Source organism: Mustela nigripes, chromosome 1, assembly GCF_022355385.1.
Source record: "Mustela nigripes isolate SB6536 chromosome 1, MUSNIG.SB6536, whole genome shotgun sequence".
NCBI lineage: Eukaryota > Metazoa > Chordata > Mammalia > Carnivora > Mustelidae > Mustela > Mustela nigripes.
The window spans coordinates 120,132,321-120,150,736 of record NC_081557.1 but is presented as its reverse complement, the minus strand read 5'-3'; the positions used below and the strand labels follow the sequence as shown (position 1 = coordinate 120,150,736).

The following is an 18,416-nucleotide window of genomic DNA, read 5'->3' as shown; positions in this document are numbered from 1 at the left end:
ACTGCTTCTTGATCTGTTTTATACTCCCTATTTCCTATTTCACTTGTCCAAAACCTATAAAGTTGCACCCACCGTTCTGAAGTGAATAGGGTGAGATGTCCTCCTCCCAAAGGGTAACAATACAAACTGAAAGCATTCATGTATCACTTAAAATTTAACACTCACAATTTTCTGAGAATATCCCACCAGCTGGATTTTGCTAAGGGCAGAGTTCACCTCTTGCATTGTATAGCATCTTCTCCAGGTTGATACTTCCACTGCGTCCTTGAGTGGAGAAGGCAACAGCCTGTAAATGCATCACAATGCCAACTTTTTATGTTATTGCGGATTCCTTTCAAATAATCTGTCCATTTCATCTCAGTTGTCCAACTTACTGGCATAGAATTGTGTATAGGATTCTTCTGTAATCATTTTTATTTTCTAAGTTTGGTAGTACTGTCCCCCTCTCATTTCTGATTCTAGCAGTTTGAGTATTCTCTTTTTTTCTTTGTCAATCTAGCTAGAGGTTTGCTAGTTTTGTTGATCTTAAAAAAAACCAAAAAACTTTTCTCTATTCTTTTTATAATTTTTATTCTGTTTATCCAGCATATAGCTAGATATTGTGTGTGTTTTATTTTTTAATCTAGTCTGGTCATCTCTGCCATTTGGACTATTTAATCTACTCACATTTCTTATTGATACAGCTAGATTATGTTTACCAATTTTTGTTTTCTCTATGTCTCATGTCCTTTTTGTTCCTTTGTTCTTCCTTTTCTACTTACCCTTTGATACTAAGTAAGTATTTTCTGATGCAGCCTTTTAATTTCCTTCATGGTTTTTCACTATATTTTTCTGAGTTATTTCCTTAGTGGTTGTTCTAGGACTTATCATGTATGTCTTAACACAGAACATTTCTACATGAAATTTCAAATTCTTTTTTCTTCATGAATGATAAGTGAAATATACTTCATTCATGGGCCTGCAAAGCTATAGAAAAGGACTGAGTTAAACATAGTTGAGGCCTGGCATCAAGGAGGAGAATAAAACACAATTTGTGACTTTTCAGATCAGCATCAGGAGTATCCCTTAAAACAAGCAAACAAAACTTTGTCATTAGAAAAAGACTGTATCATTTGTTCTAACAGAATTGGGAACAGACCTGGGTAAGTGACTTCCCTGAGATTCTCTGTTTAAATAGGTCAAGGAACTTCTGGTCAACTGAAAAGTGTGCATTAGCTTTACTCTCTCTCCTGAAATACCACTAAACATAGTAAAGAGCTTTACACACACACACACACACACACACACACACACACACGTTCAAGACAAAGAGAATAAGAGGCAACAGCAACAGCATTTTAGAAAGTGGAAAGTAAAAAGACAACTGACTTAGCAGATACAGGAAAATTTAATTCATATTAATTTATACTGCAGAACCCATAAAAAGCTCAGCAATCTGAAACAATAGGCACATGTGGAAGTGAGGTTGAAGGTGAGCCTAAAAACAAGAGGATCTGTTGAAAAAAAAATACTGATAAGAAATAGAACCTTCCAGTTCTCTTCACTTAGTCCAGACAGCTCAGTGACTGCCTCTTCCCTTCCCACACGTGTTGCTAGAGGTTGTTCTCTGGAGAAATTAAAAATGAAAGTCTAGAGTAGGGGAAACCATCAATACCTAGAAGCAGCTTTGTTTAATAAGCAAAAGTTTATATACCAAGAGTAACAATTTTCTTCTCATAAGGCTCTCAGGACACTATTAGTCAGGCTTATATCCTCCAGGGTAGCTGATCAGAAGAAACTTCTCTGAAGAATTTGATCGGCAGCAAAGAAAAAAATCAACTAAAAGATACTGGCCCAACCCGCTTACAGTATAGTAAAGTCTAGAATTCAATAAGTCCTAACTCCTGGCACAGACTTTCTAATCAGTTTTTTACTGTCCGACTCCTAAACATAGCCAATAACCAAGGATCACCATACGCTTGAAGAAAGTCTCTAAAATGATAAAGGCTAAAACAAATGAAGGGAGGAGGAGAGGAAGTAAATTAGGCTAGTAGCATAAAACTTTATTTTTTTTTTAAAGATTTGTTTATTTATTTATTTGAGAGAGAGAGAGAGAGAGAGAGATCCCAAGTAGGCAGAGAGGCAGGCAGAGAGAGAGAGAGGAGAAAGCAGGCTTCCCGCTGAGCAGAGAGCCTGATGTGGGGCTCAATCCCAGGACCCTGGGATCATGACCTGAGCTGAAGGCAGAGGCTTTAGCCCACTGAGCCATCCCTGCGCCCACCATAAAACTTTAAAAGGTAGTATCATTACTATCCTTAGAGAGATAAATAAGATAGACTAAGAAATGAGAAGTGACTTCTATTAAAAAAAAAAAGGGGGAAGCATTAAGAGAATAAAAAAGCTCTTGGACATAAAAATATGACAGTATACAGACAACGAAAGCATACCACCAAAACCTACCAAAATTTCAAGTAAAAACAAAAAAATTACACAAGACACAAAAGAGCCACATAAAAGAAAAATCAGAAAAGCTTCAAAACAAGGTGACGGAACTTAAAAAAGTTAGAAATTTAAAAAATTTTTTCAACAATGAAGACTAAATTAATAGAAATATGAGTGGATAAACACACAACAGGTAAGAAGAACATAGGAAGAAAAGATTAAATGCTAAAAAGAAATGAAGTGATAAAAAGACTTTGAAAGGAAGTGGCAGATAATGAAGACAGGCAAGGAAGAAGCAAAATATAGAGAACAGGAGTCCCTAACAGAAATCCAAACAAGGGAACAGAACAAATACTAAAAGCTCTAATTGCTAAAATAAAAGGAGGCTTGGAGTTAAATACTGAAGGGACACACTGCATACCTGAGAATACTGACCCAGAAGAAGTAACAGCAGATATATTCTGGGAAAATATTTACACTTTAAATAAACTTTAGAGCAGCTAGGCAAAAAGAGTGAATGCTTTACAAGGGAAAAATACAATACTAGAGTTTCAACAGCAGTGCTGTTTTACTCAAAGAAAAAAACAGTAAAATATTGGAGACATTCAAAGAAAAAAAAATGCAAGCCAAAGATAATACATTAACAAAACTGACTCTCAAGTTTACAGAGCACAGATAAACTATTATTAACCTGCAAGAACTCAGGGAATATTGTTCTCATGATCCCATCCTGCGGTATCTTGTGAAGAATGAGTTTCAGACAACCTAAATGACTATAGAAACATCGATACATAAGCTGGTACTGAGTATTAAATATATAGTCATGTAGAAGTAAGACCAAATGAAGATTAAAAGAGAGAGGGAAGATAGTATGTAATGGCTGTAATATATCTGATAATATAATATGAGCATGGAAAAAAAAAGGGAAGGAAAATACACATACTCTTTCCTCCAAATGATGACTTAGAAATAACGACGAATGCAGGAGTAATAAGCATTGTTAGCAACCAGATCAGGAGCTGACAATTCCATTTCCCACTAAAAGATTACAGAGTTTTTTTTTAGAGAAATGGGTGACTCCAGATGTAGGGCAAGGAATGTACAAGAGGAGTCCTAAACATCTTGCTAAAGTACATAGCAAGGAAACAGTCAAAGGGTACAAAGGTCACAATAAAAGGACACAGTGGACAGCACAAAGAGGCTCACGGTCCAAAGCCAGGATAATCTGAGCTGCAAAAAAGACAGTGCTGCAATGGGTCGAAATCCACGATATATGTGTCAGAGTGGGCTGTAATTAGATTGGGGCACAGAGAGGGGCTTCTGAGTTAGTGGAAACATTTATTTCAGACGTGGGTAGCATTTATAAGGATGGCTGCTTTATAAAAATTTATTAACTATGTATTATTATTATTGTTGTTTATAATAAAAAGGTTAATTTTAAAAAAAATTATGGGGCACCTGGGTGGCTCAGTGTGTTAAAGCCTCTGCCTTCAGCTCAGGTCATGATCTCAGGGTCCTGGGATTGAGCCCTACATCGGGCTCTCTGCTCGGCAGGGAGACTGCTTCCCTCTCTCTCTCTACCAGCCTCTCTGCCTACTTGTGATCTCTGTCTGTCAAATAAAATAAAATTATGCCAAAATAAGAAATTATGACAGCAAAAGTGAAAAACTCATGGTTCAGTTGGGAGGCAAACAAAATATTTCAGGCAAAAGAGCAAACATAAACAAAGAGAGGGAAGAGAGGGCAGAAAAACAGATCTGAGTTCCAGTCCAGGTGGTTCAAAATCTAAGTAGTGAGAGTTCTAGAAAGAGGGAAACACAAAACATGACAGAGAAAATTTTAAAAACAAAAAAAATTTTGGTATTTTGTTTTTTTTTTTTTTTTGGCCAAAACTGAAGTTCTTGTTTTTTTAGACTGGCGGCAGGGGGGCGGGGGAGTGTCAGCAAACATGTTTTGTAAAAAGCCACAGATATTTTAAGCTCTGTAGACCAGTCTGTCACATCATTCAACTTAGCTGTGTAATGCCCCAGACAGTATGTATATGCATGAGTGTGGCTCTTTGCCAATCAAACTTTACCTGTAACAACTGTGGCAGGCCAGATTTGGCCCCTTGAACAGGGGCTTGGACACAACTGGAACCTCTGTTCTGGATGGTAAGGACCCACTAAGTACTCAGAACATGAGTGAAAACTGTCCTTCATTAAGACACATCATCACAAATTTAAGGAACAAGAAAATTCTTAAAGTTTCCACAAAGGAATAAGTGGGATACATACCAAAGATACAGACTCAGAACAGTACTGGACTTTTCAGTGGCATTTCCAGAAGCTAAAGAAAACTGTTATCACGTCTAGATTTCTACCCACCGGAAGGTAAGGGTAGAACTAAGGCATTTTAGACAGGCAGGGGCTCAGAAAATTGACCTTCTGTGCATTCTTTCTCAGATGTCCCCAGCAAAATGAAGGCATGAAGAAAGACCCAGGAAATAGAGCTTCCAACAGAATAAAGAGCTGAAGATATCTTCAGGATAATGGTGAAGGAAATCCAAAACTGGGAGCCATGCAGCAAGTCCAAGAGCAGCTGGGATCAGACTGGGAAAAGACAGAAGGCTCTGGGAGAAGATTTCCAAGAAGATAAAATTGTTACAACACCCAGCGAGTTTGAACATACTAAGGAGAGACCTATACAAATGGCAGAGAGGTTGAAGATACACCAGTAAGAAGTATGTAGGAAACTAAGCAAATAAGCAAACAAGAGCCCTATTAACTCAAGGGAAAACAAAAAGTCGTGCAAGAAAGAAAAAATAACCCTAACAATGTTATGTGGCCGGTGCTAACCTAGCATACAGATCACATTGTTCCAATACTCTTCACCTTTGTTTCTCCAGCAACAAAATACTAATAATTCTTCCCTTTAGCTTCTGCATAAACAGACACAAGATTTTATTTTGCTTATCTAACCTATGTACACCGGATTGCTTTAGGTTTTATAATATTTATTCAATAAATATTTAGCCCTGACTACGGCCATAGCATTGAAGTCCTGTAAGAGATATTAACAGGAACAACAGAAAGGCCTCTGCTCATAAGGAGCTTAAGTCCAGAAAATTTCTACAGTGGTACAAGGCAATAAAGAGATGTCAAAAGCCATGAGTCATCGCTGCCTGCAGACTTGCCTTTCCTCACCAAAGGGTTTAAATGGTACATTAAAAATGCAAATCTACACACACACACATATCCAACCCTCCTTTCCTTCACTTTAATGGCTTTCCATTAAATTCAGGATAAAATCAAAGGCTCTTAGCATGACTTTATAAGGCCCTTCTTTATCTGGGTCCTGCCTCAGCCTTTGTTCTATAAACTGGGCTATCAACAGCTCTCTCGGTGCCAGGCTCCCTCAAGCCTATAACCCACCACACTGTCGTCTTCTGATTTTGCGTGGACAACACTTACTCCTTTAAAATCTAGACCATTTGTCACTTTTTCTCAGGTGTTGTGACAGTGGTCAATGCCAGGTGCACATCTCACATGGTCTTTGGGAACATGGCCTGACTGTGTATCGGAGACAGGGAAGTGGCACAGAAGGCCCCTCTGGACGGCTCCCAGTGAGGGCTGCTGCCACCACTTCTCTTCTCCTTCTACATTCCTACTGACTCTCTGCCAACCCCTCAGAGAAAGGAGAGGTTTCTCTCCCAGGCAAAGGATGGAAAAAAACAGGATTTACAGACTTGTCTGCCTATAAATTCCAGTGTTACCTCTTCACCTCTGAGCCTCAGTTTACTCATTTGTGAAATAGGGAGAGCAGCACCTTTCTTTCAGAGTCGTTCTGTGAGGGTTAAATGACATAATGTATGGGAGTCTCTGACACAGAACAGATGCTGACAACAGACGGACTCTAATTGCCCCCTACCCCCAGATGCAGCCACTACAGCTCAGGAGTATATGCAGTTCCCACAATACCATGGTAAATAAACTTCAGCCTGGGGTGAATTAGTTCAATGAGCAGCAATGACTCTGAACTTGAGTAGCCCAAGCACTGCTCTACATGCTCTCAAGGAAAAATCTAAGCTACTCTCCTGCTTTAGCTCCTCCTTTAAATTTCTCAGGATCAGGGAGCACCAGGGCTTGGGCCCCCTAGAGCTGACCTTCATTAAAAATAAAGACTTATTCTGGGTTGGGTAGGAGCAGAAAGGTTTCTTAACTTTATGCCAGAGCAGGAAGGCTATTACGGGAGTGGCCTGAGAGGGTGGGGCCTGAACCTAGACTGCACATGTCTGCAGCCTAACGGCATCTTTCCACCTAGGTGAATTTGGCTGCTGAACTGAGTCACCTCCATTAGAGGGTGGGCAAAAAGTCATACACAAGGCTAGATTAGACCCTTCCTTCCTCCCTTCTTTCCTTCTTCCTACTTTCCTCCTTCCCTTTCTTAAGTTCGTTATTTAAATTCAATTTGGTTAACATATATTGTATGGTTAGTTTCAGGGGTAGAATTTAGTGATTAATCGGTTGCATATAACACCCAGTTTCATTATATCAGGTGCCCTCCTTAATGTCCAACACCCGATTACCCCTTCCCCCCACCCACCTCCCCTCCAGCAACCCTCAGTTTATTTCTTAGAGTTCAGAATCTCTTATGGTTTGCTTCTTTCCTTAGTTTCATCTTATTTTATTTTTCCTTCCCTTCCCCTATGTTCAATCGTTTTGTTTCTTAAATTCCATATATGAGTGAAATCATAAGGTATTTGTCATTCTCTCACTTAGCATAATACTCTCTGGTTCCATCCATGTTGTTGAAAAGGGCAAGATTTTATTCTTTTTGATAGCCGAGTATTATTCCATTCTATATATTACATCCTCTTTCTTTACTATGGATCTCCTTTTCCCATCCCTTGACAATCAGCACTGCCATTCTGCAAACATCTGGGCTTTACTTTCTTCCCTTTGTTGTCCCTTCCCAGCATACTTTCCCCCCTTCCCACCTAGGACAAGGTCCTACAAAAATTAAGCAGATTAAAATCTGGAGTAGTCTTTCTCCAAATGAGGCATTTGGCTACTGTTTCCACTCTCTGTTAGAGATTAAACAGTCATATATTCAACCTCCAGATTAAGCCAGCAAATGCTCTGAGCCCTCAGTAAGGGAAAAAGGGAAGACTTAAGATATGAAACATTTACTATTTCTGTCTTTAACAGTTCAGAACCTACTTCTAGAGAAATTACTGGAGTGTTTCAGGTAGGTAAATGATTTCCTTAAGTCAAACAAAGGACATGTGAAAAATTCAGATATATTTCAACTTGGATCTTTTCTCATCTTCTCTTCAGAGTAGATGGCATAGAAATAATAAATTTATGTTCCAAAGAAACTAAAGAAATCATCTGTTTCTAGAGAAACCTTCATGATGATTTTTATCAACCAGTTTACTATAGCATTGTTGGAGACAACAGCCTTGTTACACACAACAACAAAAACAACATATGTCTTTATTCTATCATATCATATTACTCACATAGTAGTGTCTTTTTGCATTTTCATATCCTCAGCACTGAGCGGTACCCAACACAAAAGACAAAACCTGTTCATTTGTTGCCCCAGGAAAGGTACGAACCAGTGAGCCAATTACTAACAAGTTCTGGCTGCAGTGTACCAGCAAATTTGGCAAGAGGTTGGGCCCTATGACACTTTGTGAAAAATCCAGAGGTTTCCTTTTTCATATATGTTTGATGACAAAAGTTTCACAATTTGGTGAATTTCCTATCAGTTAGAGAAAAGACTTAAACTAGGAATTACTCAAGGGACGCCTGGGTGGCTCAGTTGGTTAAGCAGCTGCCTTCGGCTCAGGTCATGATCCCAGTGTCCTGGGATCGAGTCCCACATAGGGCTCCTTGCTCGGCAGGGAACCTGCTTCTCCCTCTGCCTCTGCCTGCCATTGTCTGCCTGAGCTCGTTCTCTCTCTCTGATAAATAAATAAAATCTTTAAAAAAAGAAATACCCCCAAAAAACCCCACTAGGAATTAGTCAAAAACGCTGCTGACTTTTTCAAAAGACCAAAGCTTCAATATTTTTTTATATAATGTTAATTTCCAATTCTTTTCTCTCCTTCCTGGTGTGCACTGGCTGATTTTAACTAATTCAGCCACCTCTCCATCATCATCCCATGTTGCCATGTTTTTGCCCATACCCTTGCCTTATTTTAGAATCTTCTCTTCCCTTTTTGAAACCCTACTTAACCTGCCAAGTCCAGGCTAAGTCTTGCCACTTAGTACAAAATCTTTGCTTGATAAGCTCCTTGGGTACAGGGACTATGCCTTGAACTTTTTTGGGCACTTTCCTGCAAACTTACCATGATGCCAGGCACTTGGCAGTTAATCAACAAATAAGTCATCTGAATTCCATATTTACACACACAAATTCTTTTGGTTAACAGCCTTTTCTTACTCCTTTGAGATATTTAGTCACTTTTTCACTATTTCCTTCTATCCCCTAACATTCTAACCCAGCTTTCCCTAAATTCTGCTTATGCTTTCTTGAGGCCATAATTACAGAGTGGCATTTTTAGAACCATTTGAAGCCATTAAGATTATTGGCTGATTCAGGATAAGATGGATAAGGAAACCCAGTGGGAACTAGTTCTAATTTTTATGGCTTTCTAACTTATCAAAGTCAAGTTCCCAAAGTCTAAATGTTTAATAAGTACTTTCTAAAAGATTTCATTGTTTTGTTTTTTCTTATCATATTGAATGCTTAATAAACTTTCCCCAGTGCTCCAACATCATGCCAGAATTCTGCTGTCTCTTCTTCCATCTTACCAGCATCCAACAAGCAGCAAAGACCAGGTGTTTGTGTTAAAGATGAAGACTTTAAAGTCCACAAGGACCACTTAAAAGCTTGTAGATAAAACACTGGTTGGGCGTTTTCTAAGTGTGTGATGAATGAAGGACTCTGCAAAATGAATATAAGAGCAGCACACAAAGAATATAAGAAGCAGAAGTCTTTTTCCTCTCATTACAGCAAAGTGTGCTTAAAATACATGTGGATGGGATGGAGTGGAAATGTGTTAGCAGAGTGGTGATTTTTACAGAGTTTACTGAAGTGGAGCCTGATAATCAAGCATTTCTCAAAACTAATCTGAAACTATATAAAGCCTGATTTTTGTTTTAGATCAATTTATCTCTAAAAGGGACAAAGGCAATTGCTCAGGCTACAAAAGCACTATAGAAACAATTCTCCAGAATACCTAAACTACCTCTGCTTTGATTCTATTCTTATCAAAAAACAAAAAACAACAACAAAAAAAAACCCTCCTCTTATCTTAATCTCTTAAGTGAACCTGCTGACCAGACCAGAGTGTCCTAACCTTTTTAGTTCTGGAGCCAGGCAGATGTCTCAGCATAAAGTAATTAAATGGGATTTTTGTTTGTCAGTCAATATCCTGGGAGTTTAGTTAGTCCGAATCAGCCCCTCAGAGGCTAATCAACCTTGAGTGAAATGAAATGATAAAGTTTCTGGAACTGCAAAGCTCAAAGACAAGTGCTGATGACTTCACTGAAGTACCTGCCATTCAATGAACGCTGGCTGAAGGAGCCTCTCTCCCTTGAACATCTTTAAAAAACTATAACCGAAATGAACCCAGAGATACTTGAATTCAGTTTCCTTGTTTTACAAAAAAAGAAAATGAGTCCCAGTGTCTGGATGACAGGGCTAACAGGAGGCAAGAGTGGGATTAGAAAAACGGTTTCCTTCTTATACTACCTTGCTTTCATCAGGAAAGGTGGCGTCTCAAGATAAATTAGCCTGTGGAAGGCAAAGGTGTGCTGATTACTCAAAGGGTGTTATGTCAGCCAAGTCTATCATTAAAGGGAAAAAGGATGCTGATGTTTACAGAGCACCTACTATGTGCCTGGCACTGTTTTAAGGACTCTCATGCTGATTTGGTCCTCCCAGCAGCCCTGCAAAGTTGCTAATATTATTCTTATTTTATAAAATTTTTATAAATGAGGGAACAGAGCCTAGAAAAAATAAACTGCTATCACTACTAAGAAGCAGATATGAAATTTAAACACTGGTCTATTTGATCTCTAAACCCATAGCTTTAACTTTTTCCCTACCATATAGTTAGACCTGATAAATTCCTCTATAAATGCCCATGGAGCATCAGAGCAGAGGAACTTCAACTATGTTTTCTTTCATGTCTTCGGTAAGGTATGAATCCACATTTTAAGTAACAGTGACTACTGAAAATGGCTATAACATTTTAGCAAGGAATATATCGGTGCACAATTCCTTAATGCTCGCAAGAGGGTTATGACAATATCCTGTAATGATTTCTTCTTAATTATAACTAGATTTCTAGCTGGTTTAGTTTCTTAAGTGGAATATTCCACTTTAAATTTTCCTATTGCAAACCCTAAACTTCTAGTGTGGGTATGAGAAAGTCAGAGACTCAAAAATTACATTGCAAGGGAGTCTCCATTTCCTACCCTTCAAAATCTCTTTTTCAAGAAGAGTAAACTGCAGCATCAAAATAAGGAAGAAAGATGGCTAACTTCTAAATAAATCTCAGGAGGAGTGTCAACCAAGGCAGGGAGTCCCATAGCTGCCAAAAAGCAAGAGTAATAGCTTCCTTTGGTAGACATACTAATACTAAATCAAAAGCTAACTCAAACTAATTTCAAATGATTTAAGAGAGTTTGTCAGATCCCTTTGACCAATGAGTCTGAAAGATTTTAATTTATTAGTTTCTTTAGTTCACAGTCTTATTAAATAACTTAAGCTACTAAAATGCATCAATTCCAGGCACTTAACCAAAAGACAGCCTGTGTAAAGTTTAAGTCAAAAACCGGGGGCTTGAGTCTCCAATCCAACTCAGAGGTGTTTTGCTTGGATCATACAGGATTTTATTTTAACGTGTGAGCCAACATCTTAAAAAGATGAAAAAAACCCTCACATTTAAAACATCCAGATTTTGAGTTTAACTTAAGAAAAGAAAAAAAGGGGGGGGGTATTTGGCAGCAATGGGCTCACGTTTCCATCTGGCCATAATCTGCAGAAGCTGTGTGTCAGCTGCCCCTTTAGACGGGTGCGGCCACTGGTCCACCTTACTCCTGTATCTACCTTCCCCATCCCTGGAGACAGCAGAGTCTATGATCCCTACCTGAGGCCTCTCTTGACAAGGTGAGTACAGGAATTAAAAAGGGGGGAGGGGAGAGGGAATGAAAAAAAAGACACAGCTCATAGCACTTGGGAAAAATGTCTACTGTAATGGACAGCTAAAAACCAGTGTTTCTCAGTTTAGTTTTGCCACAGTACTTTGGGACACTGGACAGAAACTGGCACGTGACAGAGAGAAATTATAAAGTGATGTAAATCCTTTGGCATAAATGCTATTCAAATGAAACACTTTTAGTATTCTGGCCCAAGGTTAAATTCTAGGTGAATATTTCAAAAGAACTCTTTTGTCTGATGTTAATTATAAAATAGCTCTTCAAATTCCTCTTACCACTTGTAATATTTATGGTGAGTTTATTCAGGGGAAAAAGAGGACACAGCTTGCTTGGTTTGGTTATCTTAACACTGTAGAACATTCTTTCTAATAATCAGACTCTTCCCTTTCTCTGTCAGTAACTGTGGCTCATCTCATGCTCAAAAGACAAAGCAAAATACTTGCCCAGAATCAGAAATATGATTATGGTATATGAAATAAGGAAATAAGGTCTTCTCCAATAGTGCAAGTTATTCTCCTTGCTTCTCTACCAAGTTAGTGTTCAACAGTTTCAGACTTTTGCCCACCAGGTGGCGAGATAGCAAGTTCAGGTTTTATCTCAAGGAGCATCCTTTTTTAAAAGGAACCCCACCCTCCTCACCCTCTGCTCCTTCTAGTTCAATTCACCCTTCTCCCTAATAAATGATGGCATTTTAGTAAGCCATTTATCTTGCTGTATTTCACAAAAAATGGAGGCAAAGGAAAAATGCCAAGGACTCTGCTCAAGGTCACAGTAGAAAAGGCAAAATAAGGACGTGGGACTTCCTAAGACTTGGCCCAGGGTTCCGGAGCCAGGAAATAGTGACCTTTGAACATCACCTCTGGTGTGCCAAAATTATTTATGGCAGAATATTATAAAGGGTACAAATTTAAAAGGAGGAAGTAAGGGAAGCCATGTTCCACAGGGAAAGAAAACAAAGTCCCAAAATTTCTAAGGAGGGAAATGTAGACAACTAGGTCTGATGTGGCCCAGCGGGTACACAGGAGAGACAAAGACAGGAGAAGGAGGGACAGCAATGGGCAGGAGGAAAGGCAGTTGAGAATAAGAATGCAAAATGAGAAGGGGAAGGGACCTTGTCATAAGTAGGTGTGTGGTTAGATCAAGGAAGTCACTCACATACACGCAGAAGACTCCTACCATGAAGACATACAGACATGATATCCATAATCGGGTTAATAGAGATACAAAAAAGATCCATCCAACAGAAGAGAAAACGTGCACAGTTACACATACTTCCCCTCACATGAAGGGGCTCACATGCACTTGAGAAGAGACACGTGTGCCTAAGAGGCAGCCCAGCGTAATAGTTAAAGCCCAAACTCTGGAATTAGATTAGACTTCCTGTCTGGGTTTGAATTCAAATCCTACTGCTCACTAGTTGGCTGACCTTGAGCAAGTTACTTAACCTGCTGTGGCTGTTTTCTCTTCTGTAAGATGATGTTAAAGAAGTACTTGAATTAAGTAAAACACTGAGAATAATGTCTGGCACACAGCAAGTGCTATTTAAGTTAAATAAAACAAATAACACATACACAAAGGAATGCACAGAGGACACACAGATGCTCAGACTCTGAAACAGTTACAGTATAAAAACAAAGCATATTTTCTTAGCTACACATACATGTTCTTTTTTTTAAAAAAACAAGATTTATTAGAGAGTAAGAGAGAGCGAGTGAGAGAGAGCACAGAGGGCGAGGGAGAAGGAGAAGCAGACTTCCTGCAGGGCCCTGAGATCATGACGTGAGCCGAATTCAAGAGTAGGAAGCTTGATTGGTTGAGCCACCCAGATGCCCCTATACATACATATTCTCTCAGAACAACATTCACAAAAACCAAGACATTCCAAAGCTCAGATAACTAGAGAGCTAACAAGTTATTGACCTAGAGGGAAAGAGAAGTCAGTGGCAAGGTGGCTGGAAAACAGTGGACCTAGGTAGGCACATATGGGATACCCATTACCTAAAAAGCCAAAGACAAGTTTTTACTCCAGACCCTGGATGCGAGGCCTGGAAGGCTGGGACCACTGTGGGGCCAGGAGGTAGGGCAGCAGCTGGGAGGCTCAGAGAAACTGCAGTAAGCTAAAGACTGGCTGGTGTCCAATGAAATACGAGAGCCTGGAAGTAGAATCAAGTTGCCTCCTTCCCTCCGCCATTGTATTTCTACTTCTGTCACCTCTTAAAATCTGGTTTGGCTTCCTACTCAAATAAAATGAATCTCTCTAGGATTTCCTAACCAAGGGTCTCATCTTCATTTTACAGGATATTTCTGCAGCATCTAATACCACTGACAAGCCCAGGTTTGGGGAAACTTCTTTTCTCCCTTGGCTTCCACTCAGCTCTCCTCCTATCTTCCTAAGGCTGACTTCATAGCCTCTTCTACAGTTCTTACCAATTGATTTCAATTCTGTCTTAGAAATGTCTTTTAAGTCAGACTCTTCATGCTCACTGCTACTGCCTCAGTTCAGGCTTTTATTCTTGCCTGGGTTTCTGACAGTCCGACCCCTGGTCTTCTGCTCCTGTCTCTGTACCCCCATTGATCCCCCACGCTGCTTCCAGAGTTACTTTCCCCCAAACAAATATGTGATCACATCACTCTCCTTATAAGCCACAGAGGGACTCCCCACTCTCCATCTTATAAAACTCAAACTTTACATATCAGATTCTTCATTATCTTGTTCCAATGTACCTCTCTAGTTTCAACTCTCACCTCTTCTCTCCGCCTTCCCACTCTAATCTACTTCTCCCTGGTCCCCCAATACACTATATCCCATCATGCTGTGTCTGAACGCACTTCCTCATCTTTTCTATCCTGCAGAGTCCTCTTCTTCCTCCAAGACCCACTTTCATTGTCATCTCCTAAGGGACGTCCTCCTCAGCTTCTATACACAGAAAGTTCTTCATTTTCTGACGGTCTACAGCACCTCTTACAATATATGCCACCGAAGACTGCAATTTAACTGTTAATGATCTGATTTCCCATCAACCCCTGAGCACCTCAAAGACAGTGCCAATTGTTTTACTAATTTTTAAAAACTCAGACACAGCACAGTACCTTGGACAAGGCATGATTGCCTCCCACTGTGTGTTGGTTGAATCAAACACAGCCCTTCCCTAAAACAAGGAAAAGAGAATCTCTAGTTCTAACAGTATAAATGTTAAAGCGTAACATATAAGAAAACAAATGAGACTGTTTTGCAAAACCTAGGGTCTACTGTCCAAAGGAACATACAGGCCTATTGCTCACCGCTGAATATCTTTGTTCTTCCACAAGGAGGCAGACTGAGCCTTGGGCACTCTCTCAATGAAATTCACCAGCTCTTCCATGAGAAGCCTGATAAAGAGAAAAGTGGTGAACGTCACAAAAGGAGAAGAAAAACACTGTACTCTTAACATTGCAGTCAAGACAAATGGGCTGGCCTGCCTTCCCTCCATCCCAATCATCTTTCTTTCTGTTGCATATAAACTTGGACACTCTTCTACATAAACCTGAACCAAACCCCAACCATCTCACTGAACTTCCATGTTAAACATTTCAAACATAAATGATTTAATTCACCTTTAAAACAAGCCTCACATGCATCTTATCTTTGAACACTGAAATACACAAGACCGTGGTTTAACTCTCTCTCTTAAGATCTCTGCCTTTATATAACTAAAAATATAAAAGGGGAAAAAGTCAAATGACTGTGAAGTACCTGATTGTGGTGGTAGCAGGGTGGGGCAGATTTTTTTAATGACAATATTAATTGGACATTTTAAACTGGAAAAGTACGTTTTCTTGACATGTATTTTGGGGATTTACAAAATTCCATGTGGAAAAATACTCTAAGGATTACTCCTAAAAGCCTAACTCAAGCACCTGCAAAGGGACAGGTTGTGTGTGCAGACCACAAGATGGATTACAATGGAATCATAACTGAGGGAACTGAAGAAATGCCTCACTCGAGAGGATCCATGATACATGTGCTCTGAGAACGACATGGCACAGAGACAGTTAGACTCCTGCAAGGCTAGAGAATGATCAAAAAGCAAGAAATAGATTTTTTAATCTCTTGAATCCCCTTTCAGAATCCAGTACAGATGATCCATATTAACTTAAATCCTCTCCCAATGAGCACAGAGACATGCAAAGCCATCAATTTACTAGCATCTGAATATTGAACAACTTCCATTTCATTTTCACCAGATTTATTTATTCCTAATCCCATCTCCTTCTTTCATATTGAAGGAGCAGCACTAGTTTCAGCATTCAAAGACCTGGGATCGAGGTGCATTATTATTCTGGCTGTAGCTCTCTGGAGTCTGGTGTGTCCTTCCTCATGCTGTAACTTTTTCAGACTAGAATCTCATGTTTTCAGCCTATCCTTTCCCTGCAACTGATCCATCGTCTCTGTTTTACTTCCTTGTACTGTTTCTTCCTCAGATTCCCTGATGTTTCTCTGTACACACTACATGCTCTTTAATGGGAGCTGACACATAAACCAAGGCATATTTGGTTTCATCTCTGTTTAATTCCACCTTGTTGCACTTTTGTAAGACACTGGTACCCAAAGCTAAGAGTCCGTATCAACACCTTGATCCCCCCTTTTGAGTCTTAATATCTTTACCTTTCACCATACTTGTTAATTTGCTTCAAAGCTTTTTTCAGGGGTAGGTAATTAAAAAAAAATATATATATATATATTTTATTAATTTATTTGACAGAGAGAAAGAGAGCACAAGTAGGGGGAGCAGGAAGGGGGGAAGTAGACTCCCTACTGAGCAGGGAGCCCAATGCGGGGCTCAATACCAGGATCCTGAGATCATGACCTGAGCTGAAGGCAGTTGCATAACCAACTAAGCCACCCAGATGTATTGGTGATTTTCTCCACATAACTTTTCTCTCACAGAATGATGCTAGGGCTACTTGAAGCAACCACCTGTGTCATGAAGGCTTGGGAGGGGCAGAGGGACGGATGGCGGAGTGTTCTCAGAGTCAAAGGAAGGCTCCTTTTGCTCCTTAGAGTTCTGAGTTGCACTCTGTCAAAAGCATTCAACTCAACCATCTAATTACTTACCCTGTTTTCTGCAAGCTGTCTCCGTTTATAGTCTGTGCTAAATCATAAAGGAGGGGAATTCTCAAAAAAAGTAATAAAATTTCTTCTTTTTTTAAATGTGTTATGCTGCTTTCTCCTGAAGCTCTTCACCTTGCAACTCTGTGGTGTCTTACTCAACATTACCTTCCCTAATTAGTATCACCTGCACAGAGGAGCTGTCTCCGCCAACACCTTCCTCCCATCTTTGTTTCAAAAACAACAACAACAACAAAAAGACCAAGATTACTCACTGCATTAACCTCAAGGCGATTCCGGTGAGCACTTGTTTTATTTAGAGAGTCATCTATTCATACTAATTCTTTGGGTTAGCTACTCAGGAGGAGACAGCCTCGTGGCAGGACACTATTACACGGTCCCCAGGGAAGAAAGGAGTGCTTCAGCCACTTTCTCCTGGGGTAAGAATAATGGCTCTCACCTGCCGATCTGAACGGTGGGCTCTGTGGCGTACACCGTGCCTGTGAAACCAGTGTGCTCAGTGATGTAGGGCAGCGCCATCATGCAGTGGTAGTTAGAGATGAGGATCACATCTACCGTAGACAGATCTATTAGCTCGGTCTGCAAAGGAAGGGGAGGGAATGATACATTTCTGTTCAGGGCACACAGATCAGCAAGAAGTGACTGAAAAATGATGCTGTCAGAATGCAGAGAAGTCATTTTTGTACTACAGAATAATGATGCCTTTCCTGCAACACTTCTGTTCTCTCATTTTAGGGTATTTCCTAATATTGACATTAAGTAGCAGGGCAGGATGGCTAATGAGAACGCAGGAGTGCTCTGGCAGCACTCTGATTTTACTAAAATAGAGCTCTGAGTTTGACATACGAGTGTAAACGTCAACAGGACACTCCAGCAGCTGCTGCCTGGCAAGTGCAACCAGTTACCATGAAGCAGAGAGTGCACAACAGAAGCTGTGAGGGGAATGAGAACATAAGGCACGACCACCATGGATTTACTGGTATCAGAGGGAGAAGCAGGCTGAAACTAGCTCTTCACAAGTCAAAGGCAGGCGGAAACTTTTTTTCCTTTTTTGAGATAACTTTTGACTACTGGTGCTGGACAGAGAACAATAACAACAAAAATTTTGTGGCAGAATCACAAAAGGAAACTATACTCTCATATTCTGCCCTAGCCTTCACCACAAATTTACCTTTTACTCCCTTATTAAGGTCCCATGAAAAGGGAAAATGCCAGTCATGGTTAGTAAATTTTATAAAAACTCTTTGTGTAGAAGAGATTGTTTTCCCATATAGTTAAGTCCTTTCTGTCTTTTAAGGCTCAATTCTCTTTTTCCATTAAGCCTTCCTGATTTGCCCAGGTGAGGAAAAAAAAACCAACCAAACAAAAAACCCAACATCTCTTCCTCGGAACCGCTAATGCATTTTATGGACGTCCCTCTCACAACAGTTTCTACGCAAAAGTTCCTCAAAGCTCCTCAAAGTACTGCTCTGTCCCTCCAGCACTAAATGTCTCTAAGGTTAAGGATCCTGTGTGACTCATCTCTGTCCCCTCCCAGCTGTGGGAGCCAGTGCAAAGCAAGGCCTGGTGCCCTGTCATTGGAGCGATGCAGCATTTTAACTGCACCTTCTGTGGGAAAACGTGTCACTCTGGCTCACAGACATCATCTTGATCACTGAAGTTCCCTC

The 18,416-nt window shown here is 40.0% G+C and overlaps 1 protein-coding gene across 1 annotated transcript in view; it reads right to left on the bottom strand.

Annotated features, from left to right (window-relative positions):
• The window catches only part of INTS9 (integrator complex subunit 9), a 108,086-nt gene that overhangs the window by 37,490 nt on the left and 52,180 nt on the right, over positions 1-18,416 (bottom strand). Inside the window, exons 5-7 of the mRNA XM_059372461.1 lie at positions 17,189-17,328; positions 14,922-15,008; positions 166-286 (exon numbers count right to left, since the gene is read on the bottom strand). Of these exons, the coding sequence (XP_059228444.1) occupies positions 166-286; positions 14,922-15,008; positions 17,189-17,328 (348 nt within the window). The remainder of the gene's footprint in view (positions 1-165; positions 287-14,921; positions 15,009-17,188; positions 17,329-18,416) is intronic.